At 49.3% G+C, this 16,975-nt stretch overlaps 9 protein-coding genes across 9 annotated transcripts; 6 read left to right on the top strand and 3 right to left on the bottom strand.

The window, feature by feature from the left end:
• Positions 1-203: 203 nt before the first annotated feature.
• Positions 204-1,826, bottom strand: P175DRAFT_0432274 (DNA primase subunit PRI2; the record flags this gene model as incomplete). Its single annotated transcript, XM_040893531.1, has 3 exons — positions 204-965; positions 1,023-1,579; positions 1,637-1,826. 3 exons carry the CDS (start codon positions 1,824-1,826, stop codon positions 204-206), a joined length of 1,509 nt encoding a protein of 502 aa, XP_040754774.1.
• A 284-nt stretch (positions 1,827-2,110) lies between these two features.
• Positions 2,111-3,810, top strand: P175DRAFT_0522396 (adenylate kinase ADK2). The gene is made up of 2 exons (XM_040899258.1): positions 2,111-2,720; positions 2,821-3,810. The coding sequence occupies exons 1-2, from the start codon at positions 2,549-2,551 to the stop codon at positions 3,351-3,353; spliced, it is 705 nt and encodes a 234-aa protein (XP_040754773.1). The 5' UTR covers positions 2,111-2,548; the 3' UTR covers positions 3,354-3,810.
• On the bottom strand, positions 3,491-4,782 carry P175DRAFT_0499927 (thermonuclease family protein). Its single transcript, XM_040896840.1, has 2 exons — positions 4,256-4,782; positions 3,491-4,153 (listed from the first exon to the last, which is right to left on the bottom strand). Exons 1-2 carry the CDS (start codon positions 4,676-4,678, stop codon positions 3,683-3,685), a joined length of 894 nt encoding a protein of 297 aa, XP_040754772.1. The 5' UTR covers positions 4,679-4,782; the 3' UTR covers positions 3,491-3,682.
• Positions 4,783-5,039: 257 nt separating this feature from the next.
• On the bottom strand, positions 5,040-6,746 carry P175DRAFT_0499926 (putative peroxisomal carrier protein). Its single transcript, XM_040896839.1, has 4 exons — positions 6,333-6,746; positions 5,714-6,261; positions 5,421-5,658; positions 5,040-5,364 (listed from the first exon to the last, which is right to left on the bottom strand). Exons 1-4 carry the CDS (start codon positions 6,431-6,433, stop codon positions 5,241-5,243), a joined length of 1,011 nt encoding a protein of 336 aa, XP_040754771.1. The 5' UTR covers positions 6,434-6,746; the 3' UTR covers positions 5,040-5,240.
• A 97-nt stretch (positions 6,747-6,843) lies between these two features.
• Positions 6,844-10,180, top strand: P175DRAFT_0475636 (calpain-like protease PalBory). The gene is made up of 4 exons (XM_040895245.1): positions 6,844-7,330; positions 7,411-7,787; positions 7,876-8,101; positions 8,161-10,180. Exons 1-4 carry the CDS (start codon positions 7,280-7,282, stop codon positions 10,081-10,083), a joined length of 2,577 nt encoding a protein of 858 aa, XP_040754770.1. The 5' UTR covers positions 6,844-7,279; the 3' UTR covers positions 10,084-10,180.
• A 164-nt stretch (positions 10,181-10,344) lies between these two features.
• Positions 10,345-11,748, top strand: P175DRAFT_0508071 (uncharacterized protein; the record flags this gene model as incomplete). The annotated part of the gene is made up of 4 exons (XM_040898312.1): positions 10,345-10,447; positions 10,514-10,614; positions 10,685-10,812; positions 10,869-11,748. The coding sequence occupies 4 exons, from the start codon at positions 10,345-10,347 to the stop codon at positions 11,746-11,748; spliced, it is 1,212 nt and encodes a 403-aa protein (XP_040754769.1).
• A 367-nt stretch (positions 11,749-12,115) lies between these two features.
• On the top strand, positions 12,116-14,177 carry P175DRAFT_0556019 (uncharacterized protein; the record flags this gene model as incomplete). Its single annotated transcript, XM_040900665.1, has 4 exons — positions 12,116-12,531; positions 12,830-13,486; positions 13,548-13,648; positions 13,713-14,177. The coding sequence occupies 4 exons, from the start codon at positions 12,116-12,118 to the stop codon at positions 13,715-13,717; spliced, it is 1,179 nt and encodes a 392-aa protein (XP_040754768.1). The 3' UTR covers positions 13,718-14,177.
• A 235-nt stretch (positions 14,178-14,412) lies between these two features.
• On the top strand, positions 14,413-16,374 carry P175DRAFT_0455087 (NAD-dependent epimerase/dehydratase family protein). Its single transcript, XM_040894591.1, has 3 exons — positions 14,413-14,731; positions 14,796-14,957; positions 15,029-16,374. The coding sequence occupies exons 1-3, from the start codon at positions 14,680-14,682 to the stop codon at positions 15,937-15,939; spliced, it is 1,125 nt and encodes a 374-aa protein (XP_040754767.1). The 5' UTR covers positions 14,413-14,679; the 3' UTR covers positions 15,940-16,374.
• P175DRAFT_0169124 (uncharacterized protein) lies at positions 16,365-16,959 on the top strand. The gene has a single exon (XM_040892499.1). The coding sequence runs from the start codon at positions 16,532-16,534 to the stop codon at positions 16,829-16,831; it is 300 nt and encodes a 99-aa protein (XP_040754766.1). The 5' UTR covers positions 16,365-16,531; the 3' UTR covers positions 16,832-16,959.
• Positions 16,960-16,975: the final 16 nt, after the last annotated feature.

Raw genomic sequence — 16,975 nt, 5'->3', positions numbered from 1 at the left:
TCGATGCTACGTACTACTGAAAATACCACGATGATAAGACTTGTGAATGAATTATACATAATATGAACTTAAGAACCTAAATCCTTGCGCGAACTCGCCCTCTTCGGACCCCAAACGCCTGGTGACGAAAATTCGCCTTGAGAAAAACCACCGGTCAAGAGAAATATGCAGACGTAGCTTCGTGTATGGATTAAGAGTCAAGCCTAGGCATTTCTGGGTGCCTTTGCCGCTTGCTTGAGAAGGTAGCTGCGCTTGAAGAAGGTGTTGGGATGAACAATGGTGTCCAGATCGGTTTGACTCCATGACCCATCTTCTTTGACTCTCTTAATGTCCGCCTTGTGAATGTGTTCAAAAACGCGGTTGCAAGCGATGTGATATCGAGTCTTTTCAACGTCTTCTCGGACTCCTTTCAAGACCTCTTTATCGTGTATTCCGGTCGATTGGAGCAGTCCGATCAGATTATCAACGGAGAAGTGACGGTAGGGGCATCCGTGGGTCTGTCCCACTCCGGGATTGGAATCACTGAGGATCTTCTGGCACGAGTATGGCGGATAACCGCGACCTCTCCGGTTGACATCACCACCAACGTCTCCGTATGCGTGGCGGACATTATACTTGTATCGGGAGTTGAATTCATCGTCGGTGAGGCCTTTGAACCCCTGGCGCCAGAAGAGAATACACTCCTCAAGAGAAAGCCCAATGCCTTTCAGGAAGAGGGTGTATTGAAGTCGACCGTAATGCTTCAGGTGGTTGTTTTTGCGTAAATTCATGTGCAAACTGCGCATGCAAAGTGGGAAATGCTGGGCGAGACGATCGATGTTGGCCGCGGTGATCGGAGCTCCATCCACCACACCTTCGCCCTCGGAATACACCGACTCAGCGCTACCGAAATTTTTAGATAAATGATTCAGGATTGGGGTGAGGCGATCGTCTTCATCCAGTCGGGGTAGGGCGCGACTAGTAAGCTGGAAAAATAGTCAGTTCTATTCTTTTCGTCGGGTAGGGGTTCAGCCGTCACACACCTCGAGAGCGCGCTCCAGTCGAGCAGTGAATTCCGCCATAATCATACTCAGTTGCTCTCTTCCGGGGACGTAGGCCTTGCCCTTGGCCAGGAAAACCGATCTTTTTTCAACCAGTTCTGGAACTTTTTCCCAATCCACTTTGTACCATGACTCGTCCTCCACGCGGCGCAATCCTGGGGTTGCAGCGGCTAAATACTCCGACATCTCCCTTCTCTCCTCGTCGCTGACAGGCTCCCAGTCGAGGTTAAGGCTCTCGATAAAGGCCCGTCTTTCCCTGGAATCATCTCCTTGGAATCTGAATCGGAAGAGCATGGTTTCGGCTCTAACGAATCGTCGACGCAGGTCCTCGGTGGCTGAGAAGGCTAACCGCAGGATAAAGTGAGAATAGTGATCTTTTTGGCGCTCATTTCTCAATCTGGGATCTGAACCCCCAGCCCCAGACGAGACCGATGTGTTCGAGGATAGAGGAAGAAATTTCTGAAGGAGAGGGGTGAGATGCTTGGATGTCTCTTCTGCGGTTTTGTTTCTGTAGGAACAGGCTTCGATTTCGGCCAGAACTATCCAAGTCAGCCGGATTATTCACGTCTGTCTATGAATGGAAATAGCATGCATACTCTTCAGTCTGTCTATGGCCCATTGCTCAAATTGTTCCAAGGTGATCTCTGCCGTGGGCGGGGTCTCATAGAAGTTCAGGCGATGGGGATAGTCCTGCTGCTTAAAAGTCGGGGTCGCGAACTGCTTCTTCTTATGGTCGAGGGTAGCCCGTCGCTTCGGATCAATTCTGTGAAACTCTTGACGGATCATTTTTGCCTTCAGGAGCAAGTGGTCAGGACTTCTTTCTCCGTCTGTGATGCGCTCTCCTACTGTATCCCACCGCCGCTTTCATAGAGAGCGACGCGACAACGCGACAACGCGCCGTGGATGCGTGTCAGCACGTGACCACTTAGCCCATCCGGCGGAAAATCCGCAGCCGAGGAAGCAAGAAAATTGGAGCCTTGGAAGAGGAATAAGGCCACAAGATTGCTGGAAGCATATGAAATGATATATTTCAACTAAGATAAATACCCCTCCTCAGCCATATTGTACGCTTGAGATATCCCAACTTTCTAATTCCTCCCATACGGAGAACTGGTAGTTAAACTATCGGATCTTTTGCTGAAGGAGGTTCGGAGAAACCTCCGGGGGCCCGCTCACCGACTTCCTAATCAAGCAAGCATCTATATTTCCCCCCATGATGCATTCGAAGATCCCAGAGACGTCTTCGCAGCGATCGGCAGGATACTCGATCTCACATCCATCAACCGTCGCAAATTTATTAGGCCCGGATCCAGCTCAGTAATCCCGCGCACACTCAGGATGGATATTGTATAGGATCAAGCCATTTTTCTACTGCGATTAATCCTGTTGCCCTTCCGATCCACTTTCCCGGACTAGACAGCGCCGAACGCGAATATTATTATTATTATTATCAGACCTCGAATACCGGAATCCATTGCCACGCCAGATACAACAGTCGTAGCCCTGAAATGACCATCACAACAAGGCGGCTCCACAAAGCTGCTCGGATCATCCTCATCGGTGCACCCGGGGTCGGAAAAGGAACCCAAACCGAACGACTCCTCACCAGATTCCCAGAGCTAGCTTCGATAAGCTCTGGAGACCTGTTGCGAGAGAATGTTCGAAATAAGACTCCCTTAGGTACGGCGATCTTGGAAGAATTCTGTCAATAAAGCGCAGGTAGTCAATTCAAGGGAGGCCGGGGCCGCTGACAATACCTTTCTTTTCTTTTTGCGAACAGGCTTGAAAGCAGAAGCCACAATCCAAGCCGGAAACCTCGTCCCCGATTCCATGATTCTTGACCTCATCTCCTCCGAATTCAAGTCCAAGGGCTGGCTCTCGTCAGCGCCAACCTCCTCAATATCCCCCTCCGCTTCCTTCATCCTCGATGGCTTCCCGCGCACCGCTACGCAGGCCTTGAGCCTGGACTCTCTCGTGCCTATAAACTTCGTCGTTCACCTAGTCACCCCACCGTCTATCATCTTGTCTCGAATCTCATCGCGCTGGGTCCATGAACCGTCCGGGAGAGTGTATAATACAGAGTTCAACGCGCCCAAAGTCCCCGGGAGGGACGATGTCACCGGGGAACCTCTGACCCAACGAGAAGACGACTCCATAGAAACGTGGAAGCAACGGCTTTCAAAATTCGAAGAAACGAGCAGGGCTCTGCTTGACCATTATCAGAGCAAGGGCTGTTTATGGCGCGTGGAAGGCAACTCGAGTGATGAAATCTCCCCGAAGCTTTTTGCCAAGATTGAGAAGAAGTTCTGCTAAGCAGGCTATTGTACCTTGATAGATGAGACACACCGCGGTCGGGTATCTATCTCTTTGTATTCTATTATACGTCGTTGTTAGCGTGCTGTGAATTGTTGCCGGTATTTCAGTCCTTTTTTTTCCCCTCATGAAGACTGAGAATGAGTGCCTAGAGGATATATATGTAATATATATATACTTAATGATTAGGTTAATGAGTTCCAAACCTATTCAGTACAACCTGCTCACCATATCTAAGTATATATAAAGAGGTATAGAGCCCATGCATAGGGATATCAAACATACAGTCATAAAGACAGAACAGGAAGATATATCCACCAAAACAAGACCTATCGCTTTGTATCTTTCCCATTAGTACTCGTCTGGCCTTCTTCCATCCCCATTCCCATCCTCGTCTTATACTGTCTCGGAGTTTCAAACCCCGTATTACTCCGGAACCCCTTCCACATACCCAATCCCCTCAGCTTCGCCCACCACTCAGCATTCCGATACCTCCGCTCGTTCGCGATGCCTCCGAATTCCGCGCCAGATTTCGCCTCGTACACTGTTGCCAGACCCCGCCTCAGCATCTCATATGACACATCCCGCCGACGAAAGGGGATCGGGAAATCCAAGGCCCGTCGCACATACACCGTCGCGACCACCCGTTGGTACTGATCGGGACGGTGTACGTAGGCGCGCACCCAACGGTTGCGTAGATAAAACGTGAGCCATTCATGGGCTTCACGAGCAAAAGGTTGCTCGGGACGACCGAAGTGCGCGAGTTCGGGGGCATCAACACCAGCTAATCGGATATGAATCTGAAACTCGCAACATTCCGTGAAATCAGCTATACGTAATGTAATGCAATACATATGATATATATATATATATATATATATATAAAGAAATCCCCGCCCTACCGTATTATCCCTCAGCTCTTTCTTACTCGTGGGAACCTTCTTCCATGGTAGCCATCCCCACCCAGCTAATCTGCCTCCCGGCGTATGATAGATTCTGAAATTATCTCCATCTCCAACGCTGGTTACCTTTCCGAAGACGCTTCTACGGCGGAAATACGTCTGCGGAACGCTTGGGGCATCGCGGAATCGGCGGAGATATCGACGGTGGATTTGGACTGCGCTAAGGATTGCGGTTGTGAGAATTATAGTTGGAACGAGGGTTCTAGGTTCTATGAATGATGCCCAGTTGATTGCGGGGTCAGGTTTGCTTGGGGGTGGTTTGGTAGGTGAGAGAGTCTGGTCCTGTTGTTGTTGTTGTTGATCACGATCGTCATTGTCGTTTGCGGGGACTTGCGATTCGGAAGCCCATGGCGGCCATCGCATGACGGTTCATGCCCTTGTTTGCTTGAGTTTGTGAGGATATATAGTGATTGGATATAAAAGGAAGTCGTTGTTGCGTTTTGAAGCAAATAAAGTGTGGAGTAGACCGAGCCAGAGGGCGGTCAAGATTATATCTATATTTTTTTCTATATATGTATGTATCTAGGGCTATGGAGTACTACCATTTAACCACACTCCAGAACACTTATAAAGTTTTAAAAAACCTCTAGTAATACACTAGGCTTAGCTAGAGTAAATGTGAATATGTATTTTACTATACTTCTTTTTTAATAACTATTTGGTCATTATTTCTGTAAATCATCTTGTGCAGGTCTGTCTATCCCGGTATGTTCCTAAGGAATTAGCATGTTCTATACATCAGGGCAAGTGAAATGTACAGGATGTATACGGAAATCCTGTCTCCTCATTTCATGAAGACAGAAAAAAAGAAGAAGAAGAAGAAAAGAAGAAGCAGATCTAACACCCACACGCCATGTACAATCAGAGAGAAAACAAGAGAAAGAATGCAAAATTCAACCCATGACGGAGCAATGAAGGATTGCGTTTATTTCAAGATTGCTGGGAGGCTGGCCTTAGCCTCTGATGCCGCAATATCGACGGCCTTGCGGAGCTTTTGGTCTCTGAGTTTCTTGAGGTATGCGAAGAGAAGAATGAACATGAGTTCCATCCTTAAAAAATTAAATTAGCACATGCTACAGCCTTTCCAGAATCCAATCGGGCACACCTTTCTTTTGTCATCATGAGGAGACCCTGTACCAGAAGTCCCTTCATGAGTTGAGGTCCAATGCCCTTAAATAGAGAAAGTGCACCCTCGTTCTTGATAATGAACTGCATGACCTCGCCAAAGGTCTTGAAGGGCTTGCCGTTGCGGGCTGGGGGAGGTCGCGATTGAAGTCCAACCTTCGCAACAATAAGTGGCTGAGTTGCAATGGTGGCCATGGCCTTGGACATAGCACCGAGGACTACTATGATATCAGCGTTGCCATCTATATCAAGAATTTGTCTCCTGTTACTTACGGAAGGCTTCCCATGGCTTGAGGCTCTTTTTGCCAGGGAAAATGATATCCTTCAGGCGCTGATAAGCCCCGTAGGTGATGGCTGGGTTGATAACGAGGATCAAGCTCGCCTTGAGACCTCTCCACAGACCCGACCAACCATCCTCACTGTTGACAACCTCTTTGCCGGTTTCGATCAAACCCTTCTTCTCCCCCTTAGGCTGCGTCTGCTGACGGGTCGTGATGACGGCAACGGGAATGGTAAAGATCTGGGCAACCGCACCGGCGACAGCACCGAGACTGAGTTCGATTGCGGTTCCAGGAGGTTTGGGCACACGTTCCGATGACATGTAGAATGTCCTTACAACGCTGTACCAGTAGAAGTAGGCGAAGTTGGTAGATGCGACACCGATTAAAGCTCCAGTAACACCCGAGTATAGGCCCTCGATGCCTTCCTTCTCTACAATTTTTGCGATCGCGTCCCATGTTCCGTTATAGTGGACTTCCTCCGACACCTCATCCTTCGATCCATCGGCTTTCTTCACCTGCACCTGCAGCTTGGTTTTAACGCTAGTTATTAACAAGGAAAAAAGTTAGCACGTTTTATAGATAGATTCAATTTCCCAAAGCTGGATACGTACAGATCAAGAGGGTAGACGATTGCATTGGCGAGAACTGCACCAGTGGCACCCGCAACGGCGCTACCCCATGGAGAAAGTGCGGGTTTGGATTGACCGGCCATTCTTCCAGAGAAGACGATTCTGTCTCGGGTTTCCAGGGAGTCGAGTCGGTGAGATTAGATTGAGGGATCTCGAGTCTCAACACCGAAGAAAATGATGCTGTACTCCGTTTTGACTGAGCCGGGAATTCCTTCAGAAGGGAGAATACTGCTGGGGGGCTGCTCAGTGACAGGAGAAGGCACAGATCAGAGTGAAGGAATGACCGAAAAGCAGCCTGAACGTCGATAGAGAACCAAAGGAGCAAAAATCGGCTAGAAGAAAGAAACAAGCCCGTCTATCAAAAGTAGGAGAAGAATCAGTTGCGTCTCTCTTCGCACCTCGGCGCGGGCTGCTCAGCGTATGACGAAACAAGCCGAGGTCCAAATGCTCTCAACTTGTCTTTCTCTCACCGAAAACTAACACACTCTACGTGGTAACCATACACAACGATAATAACAGCTGGTTCTTCTCGCCTACAGGACGCTATTCCCCTCCAGAGCTTATTTTCGTTTCCTCCATCATATTCACTCAAGAGGATTCTTGTCGATTTTTGCTGGGTTCGCTCGTTGCTCGATTCCGGGGAGACCATTGTCTCAATCAAGCGTACTGTGACCTCGGATGTGTGACCGACAGTCGACATTCCGGGGAAATCCTGCGGAGCCTTTCGGGAACTTTACAGGCTGATCTGAACCGGATTCCTGCTCCTGAGTCCTTCGTGTCCTTGGGTGGCTGTTGACAGATCTGGATGGCTATTGCGGGGAAGACTCTCACCTCTCCCGTCTCCCCCCATAACGACGACGACTGGGTGTGATCGTAGAGGGAAGACTCTCCAGCCGTCCCTCAAACCGCTATCCCTCTTCTGGACCAGGATGTCCAGATCCCACGCCGCGACTCAGAAGTCTTTGATTGCTCATGCCCTGGTATTCCGCCTTTTGATGCCCTTGTCTACATGCAGTCTTTTCCGGGCAGGAGTGTGTTTCTGCGACTAACTCGTTGCTAGAAAGCCGAGCGGGATGTGTCTACCGCGGCCTCCCAGGCCCAGGCCTTGGAGGCTGCAATAGATGCCGCTGAGCACTACATGAAGGCGCTAACTTTGACAACGGTCCAAAAAGATAAGCTTACATTGGACGCAAAATGCAAAGAATGGCTTACGAGAGCGGAGAAAATTAAGGAAGCGAAGGATTGGCGATCTGCAGCACATATTCATGACAACCGTTCCTCCGGGTCTCGGTCCCCAATATCTACGCGCAAACTTACCACTCGCGAGGAGATTATTCTCCTGGAGGGTGCAAAGTTAAATGGCTTCATCTTTCCTCCGTGGAATGATGTCCCGAAACCTGATGAATTCAAAAGAGCCGATGAAGATGGGTTGTTTACGTACGTTGAGCTACTTTCTAATTTCTTGGCCTCGAAGCTGGACATTTTATCCGAACTTTCATCGACGCATGCTCTAACCCATTGCCAGCGATAAACCGGATCTCCATTTGTCTAGCTTACAGAGAAATATCTTTGCCGGTTGGAAGCGGCCGCATGAGCTGCTCTCGGGCCTTGCGGACGAAGTTGGCAATGTTCCCACCCCGGTGATGTCTGTTGCCGGGAAGACAGACTTGGTACAGGATGTATTAACGGACTGTTCTGTCGTTGCTAGTCTCTGCGCAACAACCTCGAGATCGGAGCGTAGCCTTGATATGGTAAGATGGTCCCTCTCCAAGCCTCTCCAAGAAAATTCATTGGTGGCTGATCGGCGTAGAACTTGCTTCCTCTGGTATATCCCTGTGTTGATGGACAATCGAAATCTGCACTTTCTCCTTCTGGGAAGTATATATTTCGCTTCTACTTTAATGGATGCTTCCGCAAAGTCGTCATCGACGATCGGCTGCCGTCGTCGAAAACATCAAGATCCCTATACATGATAGATCGAAATAATGTCACTTTTCTATGGCCGGCTCTTGTCGAGAAGGCGTACCTGAAGCTTCGTGGAGGTTATGAGTTCCCTGGGAGCAATTCTGGGACGGACTTGTGGGTTTTGACGGGCTGGGTCCCTGAGCAGGTCTTTCTCCATAATGATGATGTGACTTCCGACCAGGTCTGGAAACGGCTTTTCAAATCTTTCCACAACGGGAATGTCTTCCTGACCATCGGCACCGGGAAACTCACAGAAGGAGAACAGAAAGAGCTCGGTCTTGTTAGCGAGCATGACTATGCCATTCTGGATATGAAGGAATCTAAAGGACGCCGTCAAATGCTGGTGAAGAACCCTTGGGCCGGGGCGGATACAATCTCCTCCGATCTTCTCCATGGTTCCGAATCCGCGGATCCTTCATCGCCGTCTCTCTCCCCCGGATCGTTCTGGATGGATTGTGGGAAGGTTCTGCAAAATTTCGAGAACTTATATCTGAATTGGAACCCCTCACTTTTCGCCCACCAGGAAGATATCCATTTCACCTGGGATCTATCAAATGGCAAAGGCCTCCCTGGGTGTTTTGTGAAAAACCCCCAGTTTTCAATTTATACCGAGCGTGGTGGCATTGTCTGGCTCTTGCTGGGAAGGCATTTTAGGACAATCCCACAATACGAACAGTCTCCTACCCCACATATTTCCGATACAGACCATGAGGAGTCCGGATTCATTAGCATCTATGTATTCAAGGAAGGCGGAAAGAGGGTATCTTTGAGTGATGGCGCACTTCACCGAGGTCCTTACGTTGACTCACCGAATACTCTGATGAGGTTGGACATGCCTCCACGGACTACGTATACTGCGGTGGTATCCGAAGAGTCTTTGCCTCTGGTCACCCAAAATTTCACCTTTTCAGCATTTTCCACCAGCCCCGTGCAAATCGCACATGCCCAGAACCGATACATGTGTGTCGCCAAGGTCCAGGGGTGCTGGGCGCCGTCCACAGCTGGTGGGAACGCAGAGTCAACCCGGTACCCCCTCAACCCGCAATTTAGCTTTGAGATACCAGAAGAAACAGATGTGTCGCTTGTCCTCGAACCGTCAGACCCGGCACTCGCCACCCACGTCAAGCTGTTCTGGTCTCATGGAAAGCGCGTGGCGCGAGTTCGTAGTCGAGATATCATTACGGATAGTGGTGAGTATCGTCGCGGGGGATCTCTCGCCGAAAAGACCGGCCTGGATAAAGGGTCATACACGATTGTTGTCTCGACATTTGCTCCGGACCAGCTCGCGCGGTTTACACTGTGGATATCGACAAATTTCCCTTGCCAAGTAAAACAACTGCCCCCCGAATCGGCTGGGCGACGTGCGGTGCTTTCGGATGTCGGGATGTTAGCCCCAGGGCGAGATCGGATGCTGGCGCCGTTGCAAACCCCACGGTTAACCAGACTCAAGCTGATTGCCCGGAGCAGACAGTCTACGATTGGGAATCGGTCCGTTGGCCCTTCTCCCGTTTTAATGACCGTTGAGCTCGGGCAAGGGCCCTATAAAGAGATCTTGGCGACATCTGAGGATGGACATCATTGCGATGCCGTATCAGGAGTCCGAATAGAGGACTTTGACTTATCGCCGGGTCTCGAGGACAAGGGTGGAGTATGGATCGTGCTGGAGCGAATTGGGGGACCTGGTGGACAGGTTGAAGACCACTTTGAAGTGGAGGCTCTGGGAGAAGAGAAGGTGGAAATCGGGGAGTGGATAGTCGAAGACGCATAATGTCACGTACAGTGAAAGAAATCAAGATACCGACCTGTTCCATAAGGAAGTCCTTGTTGCATAAATTCACTATATTCATGTGTCTATCTCTGTGCTTCTTAATGGATAAGAGTACATATATCTCCTAATTAGGAATAGTATGTACATACCAGTTACTAGTACGAGCCGCAGCTTCAACGTCATCCCGCTCGTATCGTGCATTCTTTCTTCTTCTCATCAGTGGAATCTGTCCTTCCCCAAATTTCAGCTATAATTGAACTCATGGCGAGTAATATTCCGGCTGGACTGAAACCCGCAGATATTGGGCGGTTTGCCCTACGAGCTGCCCAGCTCGAGAGCGCAAAGCCCATCATTTCCTACTGGTGTGAGTTCGCGCGATTCAACGAAAACGGTGTCCTTGGACTGACGAGAGCTTCCTTTCCCACCCCAGGCCATTTCTGGATCGTTAACCAGATCATTGAAAAAGGATTGCATAATTCCGACGATGAGGTTAAGCTATACACGGTGAATCTTATGGAGAAGTTGGAACAGGTACGTTGGAGAAGGTTCCTGCGGGGTCATCTCATGTAAGATGCGCTGGCCTACTACTGACTGTGTGCAGTTCAAAATAGAGAATCCCGATAACGATGCGATCCTGGACTCGGTCGCTGCGAGCGCCTATGTGGAGCAATTTGGTCTGGAGGTTTTTGGTCGTGCGGAGGCAACTATGAGAGCCAACAAAGTGACAAAGTTCGTCGTGGCGCGCCTTGGGATCTGGCTTGGGGGAGGAGCTCATTTCATCACAGACAAACGGCGGACACATTTCAGGCGGCAGCGACTTTCCTCGAACTGTGTCAGATTTGGAATCCCCTCGACCCGGAAATTGCGGCGAAGGTGAAGTTCGCCAAGTACCATGCGCTGCGGATCGTCAAGGCGATTAAGGCGGGAGAAGACCCCAATGAATCAAACCCCGTGATTCAGGAGGAGGAGGAGGAAGCATTGCCTGAAGAACAAGAGCTACAGCACGGACAGATCGAGGGTCAAGTCGCGGGTGTTGATGGACTGCGCGCGCACGCCCTCCAACCCACCGTTGAAGAGGTCCCAGACGAATCTCAGCCCACACAGTATTCAACCTCATCGCCCACCCTTCCACAGCCTCCCACAGCCTCGACTGAGCTTCCCTCCGCCCCGGACAGCATCCCAACTACATCTCACCAGCACATGGACGTTGACGAAGATTCACCACTTAGTCTCCCTTCGGCCCCCGAAACGCTCGCGTCACGATCAATGGGAGCTGAGGGGCCGGTTTTACCAGATACCCCGACCAAGATTGGGACACACGACCACGCTGCGCCTTCAAACACGTTCCAGTCGTTCCCGCCACCATCGGGGATAACCCCTGTGGGCCCACCTGCTCCCCATGATGTAAGCTCATTCTATCACACGCCCAGCACCGGTGAGCCTTCACGAATTGCACCACCGGCTGGACCGGGGCGTGTGCCTCCAGTCCAGCAACCAGCGCCAATATCGACAGCTGCGCAGGTGAACTCTCATGGCGTCGATGACGAGGCCATCGCACTTGCTCAGAAGCATGCTCGCTGGGCTGTGTCTGCGCTGGCCTTTGATGATGTCCACACCGCAATCAAGGAATTGCGCAACTCGCTCCGTTATCTTGGTGCTGAATAGCGTATCCTTTATCAAGGGATTTCATACAAGTCCCACTACAGTGTTGATGTTGATTTACCGTGGGTGATAGTAGGTCAGGCATCAAGCATAATTTCTGAGTGGCAGGTATTAGATATAGTTCCCTTTTGTAGGCCGCGCCATTCAAGTATGATAAAGTCAGCCCCTGGTCATTTGTGTTTCTCAGAGCGAGGGAAAGGGACGCAGAATTCACTCAGCAATTCCACTTGTATTCACGTAAACAGCTGTACTTCTTTTTACTCGACCTATCTTGTATCTTCTTCTCTCCTCTTTCCTCTCCACTGCTAACACAACCCAACTCTCTTTATCCCTTACCAAACAAAGTTGCAGCAAGTGTGCAAGTTCAAAAATGGACCCATACATCCCTCTCCCAGATTCCAGAAGAAGATCCCAAGCCCGCAAAAGAACAGATCCAAACACAATTCCAGGTCCAGGTCCAGGTCCAGGCCCAGCTCGTACCCCCTTAATCTCCCCAGTGGACCTGACAGTATCCAACATCGACCGCGACTTCACCAAGTATCTGGATTTGAAAAACGAGTACCACCACGAGTTCATCACGCGGTTTCGCGACCACGGCGAGAACACCGGGTACGCATGGGAAGAAATTCGGGATTCAGCGAATATCCGGGGGATCTGCGTGGATCGGTTTCTAGATACGTATGGGATGCAGTATTGGGGGACGCCTGAGAATCGAGAGATGTATCTATTGCCTGATTCGTTGGCGCATCCGGAGATAATCTTTACGTTTCCTGAGAGGAGGGATAAGTATGTTTTCTTCTTCTTCTTCTTCTTCTTTCTTTCCTTGGTTTTGGCGGGTTTTTGGTTTGGCAGGTTGGTTGGCTAATCGATCATAACTATTCATCTATTCATCTATGGATGGATGGATGGATGGATGGATGGATGGATAATGAATGGGTAGATTGAAATCTACACTGATGATATTGTTGGAGAGAAAGGCAAAAGGGACTGCGAGGGGACGGAGTAATCACATTCAGACTCTATCTCTATCTCAATCCCAGCCTCAACCGCAGACTCTATCTCAGATTCCATCGCCTTCTTACAGGGAGACATCACACATACTTCGCAAACCGAAGCGTAAAGCCAACGACGAGATCACCTACATTAATGAAAGAAATCCGGGATCTCGGCGCCCTGAGAAGCAGATGTCTTCTCGGACAATCCAAAACCCACGGAAAGAGAAAGCGTCAGAACAAGAAGAGAGAATCATGGTCCCACCACCACCGGCACCACCAGCCATGTCTTTGCTTCCCGCCCCTGTGTCCCTCCCTAAAGCTGAAACTAAAGCAAGCTCAAGCCCGATCCAGACCCCAGAAACCCCAGTGCGGTATGAGAACGAGACATACTTCCTCGTTAGGGCATCGCATCAGCTCGACGCAGCACCGGCCTGGGTGAAATACAAGGAGTTCGACAGCGCGGCGTCGTTCCTGACGCAAATGGGCCAGGAATGCGGGCTGCCGACCTGGCGGAGCGCGAATGCCCAACTCGCGGCAGAGCTGGAGGGGTCTCCTCCTCTTGCCGGGGTCATGGCATCAGTGAAGCTTGAATGGACGGACGATGAGGTGCTTGTTCGATGGGGCAGGGACAGTGATCTGGAGATCATTGCTGGGCAGGTGCGCAGGGCTTGGTTGGCGAAGGACCTTGGGTTTCGCTGTATCCAGTGCTTTAAGATTGCGGTTTTGTTGCATGTTCGGGATTGGGAGTGAGCTGGTATGTATTCGAGTACTTATACTACTATCTATCTGTCGCTAACTACATAACAGTTGGGGATTGTCACGATTGGGTCATAACATCGGGTTCTTATTCGACTGGGATAGATACTTAGTTTACCAACGAACCATGGAACAAGAGCGCCATGTACCCCGTAAGCAATTTGAATTGATTTGATTCCGAGGATCTGCGGGTTCTAAATTGCACGAATTCTTCAGGCTAGTCTTACCGGAGTGACTGTCGATCTCGTCAGGGGGTTTGAAGTTGCCCCGGACTTCGTCGGGCTTTCGGGGAGCATCGAATATCCAAATTTCCTGGGATCTGCTTTGTTGCTTTGTTGGGTTAAGCGGTTGTTCATCTTCCTCTCGCCTGCGGATGAGTTATCGTATGGCATTCCCCGATAACTAACTATAGGTTGGTGCTTTGCGTATTCTTTGCATGATTCCCGTTGCGGTCCGCTTACTTTGGTCCAGCGTGCCGTAAAATTTCCCGATCAACGCGTCACTTGGCAGGGGAAGTGAACAGGACGAAGTCATTCTGATATAGCCCATTTATAGGAGGAGAAGGAGGAGTCAATGTGCTGGATTTCTAGATGTTGAGGTTATTTGGAGAGAGAGCGGCGGGGATACTTCTACAGAGTCCAGAGGAAGTGAGTGAATGTCATCAGAATATCTATTAACTATACAGAGTAAATGTAAATACGATTTCATCCGTTGATCATAATATGATCGAGACTCAAATATTATTCGAATTTCCAGAACTTGATTAGAACCAGAAACAGAAAAATCCCCTATAGTTTAGTGAAGACTTTTTATTTTTCATCAGTCCTAAACTAGTTAACTAGTATTATATTCTTATTCTTCCGATTCTTCTCTTCTTCTCCTCTTCTTCTTCTCTTCTCTTTTCGTTCTCCCTGATCTTCTGCTCTGCTTCTGCTTCTTCTGCTGCTACGGCTTCTACTGCTTCTACTTCTGCTACTTCTGCTGCTTCTGCTGCTTCTGCTACTTCCTTTGGCTCTATTATTATTATTATCCACCCTGGAACAAACCTGATATCTGTCCTTTTGGTGACTCTTTCGCTCCATTCCACATCACCTCCCTCGACTCCCCGCATTCTTCACATCGCCGTCAATTGCGGGGTTTGAGAAGAACTGCACATATTTGGTCAATATCTTACGCTTTCACGATGGCTGATACGCAAGCCCAAAAACCCGCTGTGCTCATTATCGGGGGTTTGGGTATGTGCAACCCCGCCATCCCCTCCCCTAACTTTTACCTCTAACCGGAATACTCATCGTGCAGGATTTATTGGTCGTCATTTGTCTCTCTATATCCATGAAAATCATCTAGCCTCCGAGGTTCGACTCATAGATAAGGTGCTCCCTCAGTTGGCTTGGTTGGCCCCTGAATTCGAGGATGCTTGCTCTAAAGATAAGTTTGTGCAGGCGGATGCGAGCCGGGAACGTGAGTGATTCCTTGCGTAATCCATCGGGGATAGAATTCCTAGACTAACGGCGGTGTTTTCTCATTTCTAGAACACTTCGCGCGCATCTTCGACCGTGCCAATGGCGAGCAATTCGACTACGTGATCAACTGTGGAGGTGAAACGAGGTACTCCCAGCCCGACGATGTTTACGAAGTCCGGAGTTATAACTTGAGTATTGCGTTGGCTCGGGAGGTCGCCCGTCGAGGAATCCGCTCCTTTGTTGAATGCTCCTCCGCTCATGTCTACAAATCTGGCTCCTCCCCACGAAAAGAGGGCGACAAGCTCGAGGCCTGGCATAAGCTCGCAAAGTGGAACATGAAGGCAACCGAGGACCTACAGAAGATCCCGGGTCTCTATCATGTTGCGCTGCGGTTGCCCACGGTCTACGGGGAATATGACCCTGGCTACTTTGCCATGGGCATTTGTCTTGCGCGCGTCCATGTCGATATGGGGAAGGATTTGGAACTGCTTTACACCAAGAACCTGAAGCTGAACACTCTCTACGTCAAAGACGCCGCCAGCGCCTTGTGGACCGCCGCGGAATGGAGATACAATGCGCCCCAGGACGGTTCAGTGCCGGTCATTTTCAATGTCGTCGATCATAATGATACACGCCAGGAGCACGTGGCGCAGGCGCTGTCCGAAGTGTTCGATCTGAAGTGCTCGTTCTTGGGCTCTCTGGCATCTCAGTTCGCCAAGTTGAATATGGACGATGTTGTCGATGAAATCAACGAAGTGGGCTTGCAAGGCTGGTCTGACCTGATTGAAGAGAAGGGAATTGCACGACCCGGCCCGATCAGCCCATTCTTCGAGAAAGACGTCCTCCGGGACCAGGACTTGTCCATCGATGGTACACTCTTTGAACAGACCACCGGATGGAAGCCGTCCCGAGAGCTCTTCGACGCCAACTGTATTCGGGACATGGTGGAGAGCTACAAACGGATGGGCTGGTGGCCATAAACGATCATATTTACTTACACTCAAGACCCCCCCCCTTTTGCAATTGTCGACTCATTCAGAAAACATTTTCCCCAGCAAGTACGGCGGTAACCGTTAATGACCTCCCAATCCCGGGAGCCGTCGTACTTGACCGTGGCATGATAACAACAACAACAACAACAACAACAACATACTTACATATATTCTTCCCCGCCGCCATAGATTTGATCGAGCACAACCCACACCATGCATTTTGATCAAAAAGCGCATAGAAAGCATTCACTTCACTTCACTTCACTAAGGTACACAGACAGCCCTCATCTCATCTCTCCATCCACCCGACAGATCACCTGCAAAATATCCACCCAGGAGCCTCATCCTCATGAATATCTCTCTGTTCTGTAATTTATAATAGTCCACTTTTTTTTTTTTTTTTTTTTTTTCCCGTTCCTCTTTCTTCTCTCCCCTCCTGGAACACTGGCATGTTCTATACTTCTTTTTGTTTTCCCTTTTTTTTTTTCTTCCCAGCTTCCTGTACGCCTTATCATCAAGTGTAAAGTCTCTTCTGTTGGTTGTTCCTTTTTTTCAGACATACTAGCGTTTCACTTTAGTGATGAATACCACCACACCTGCCCACCATGCATTTGTTAAGAGTTGGGATGGAGCTGAGCTTTGCTTTGGATCTGCAAAATTAGTAGTTAGCTCTGTGGTGTTGTTTGCTTGGTTCCCGGATGGATGTACATGCATGTACTTTAATTCTAATAGATCTCTCTCTCGTTATCTAGGTATATATATATATATATATATATATATGCCTGCGCCAAAGCTAACTGGAGTCCCTACCTACCTATGTAGCTATCTACGGCAGGGGTTAATTGATGGACGACAAACAATCAACAATTTAGAAAACTAATTGCATGACATGACAGGGGATAAACTATATGAGAGATATCAAAAGCTAATGTATTTGTTACAGGCGTGTAAAATGCTAATTTAGAAAAAAGACACAAGCTAGCTAGCTAGCGAGCGATATAATAATAGAAATTCTAACCAACGC

This window comes from Aspergillus ochraceoroseus (assembly GCF_002846915.1).
Source record: "Aspergillus ochraceoroseus IBT 24754 chromosome Unknown P175scaffold_2, whole genome shotgun sequence".
NCBI classification, from domain to species: Eukaryota; Fungi; Ascomycota; class Eurotiomycetes; order Eurotiales; family Aspergillaceae; genus Aspergillus; species Aspergillus ochraceoroseus.
Note: the sequence above shows the minus strand (reverse complement) of the source record. Positions and strands in the feature narration are given on the sequence as shown.

What these genes read in the sequence shown, in the direction of transcription:
- P175DRAFT_0455087 (XM_040894591.1), top strand. Translation starts at nt 14,680, where the DNA reads ATGGCTGATACGCAAGCCCAAAAACCCGCTGTGCTCATTATCGGGGGT. An exon ending in GCTCATTATCGGGGGTTTGG is followed by an intron (nt 14,732 to 14,795) that starts GTATGTGCAACC and finishes CTCATCGTGCAG; the next exon opens with GATTTATTGGTCGTCATTTG. An exon ending in GGCGGATGCGAGCCGGGAAC is followed by an intron (nt 14,958 to 15,028) that starts GTGAGTGATTCC and finishes TCTCATTTCTAG; the next exon opens with AACACTTCGCGCGCATCTTC.
- P175DRAFT_0499926 (XM_040896839.1), bottom strand. Translation starts at nt 6,433, where the DNA reads ATGGCCGGTCAATCCAAACCCGCACTTTCTCCATGGGGTAGCGCCGTT. An exon ending in CAAGCCATGGGAAGCCTTCC is followed by an intron (nt 5,659 to 5,713) that starts GTAAGTAACAGG and finishes ATATCATAGTAG; the next exon opens with TCCTCGGTGCTATGTCCAAG. An exon ending in CTCATGATGACAAAAGAAAG is followed by an intron (nt 5,365 to 5,420) that starts GTGTGCCCGATT and finishes TAATTTTTTAAG; the next exon opens with GATGGAACTCATGTTCATTC.
- P175DRAFT_0499927 (XM_040896840.1), bottom strand. Translation starts at nt 4,678, where the DNA reads ATGCGATGGCCGCCATGGGCTTCCGAATCGCAAGTCCCCGCAAACGAC. An exon ending in AAGAGCTGAGGGATAATACG is followed by an intron (nt 4,154 to 4,255) that starts GTAGGGCGGGGA and finishes TGCGAGTTTCAG; the next exon opens with ATTCATATCCGATTAGCTGG.
- P175DRAFT_0522396 (XM_040899258.1), top strand. Translation starts at nt 2,549, where the DNA reads ATGACCATCACAACAAGGCGGCTCCACAAAGCTGCTCGGATCATCCTC. An exon ending in TCGAAATAAGACTCCCTTAG is followed by an intron (nt 2,721 to 2,820) that starts GTACGGCGATCT and finishes TTTTGCGAACAG; the next exon opens with GCTTGAAAGCAGAAGCCACA.
- P175DRAFT_0169124 (XM_040892499.1), top strand. Translation starts at nt 16,532, where the DNA reads ATGAATACCACCACACCTGCCCACCATGCATTTGTTAAGAGTTGGGAT.
- P175DRAFT_0475636 (XM_040895245.1), top strand. Translation starts at nt 7,280, where the DNA reads ATGTCCAGATCCCACGCCGCGACTCAGAAGTCTTTGATTGCTCATGCC. An exon ending in GATGAAGATGGGTTGTTTAC is followed by an intron (nt 7,788 to 7,875) that starts GTACGTTGAGCT and finishes ACCCATTGCCAG; the next exon opens with CGATAAACCGGATCTCCATT. An exon ending in CGGAGCGTAGCCTTGATATG is followed by an intron (nt 8,102 to 8,160) that starts GTAAGATGGTCC and finishes TGATCGGCGTAG; the next exon opens with AACTTGCTTCCTCTGGTATA.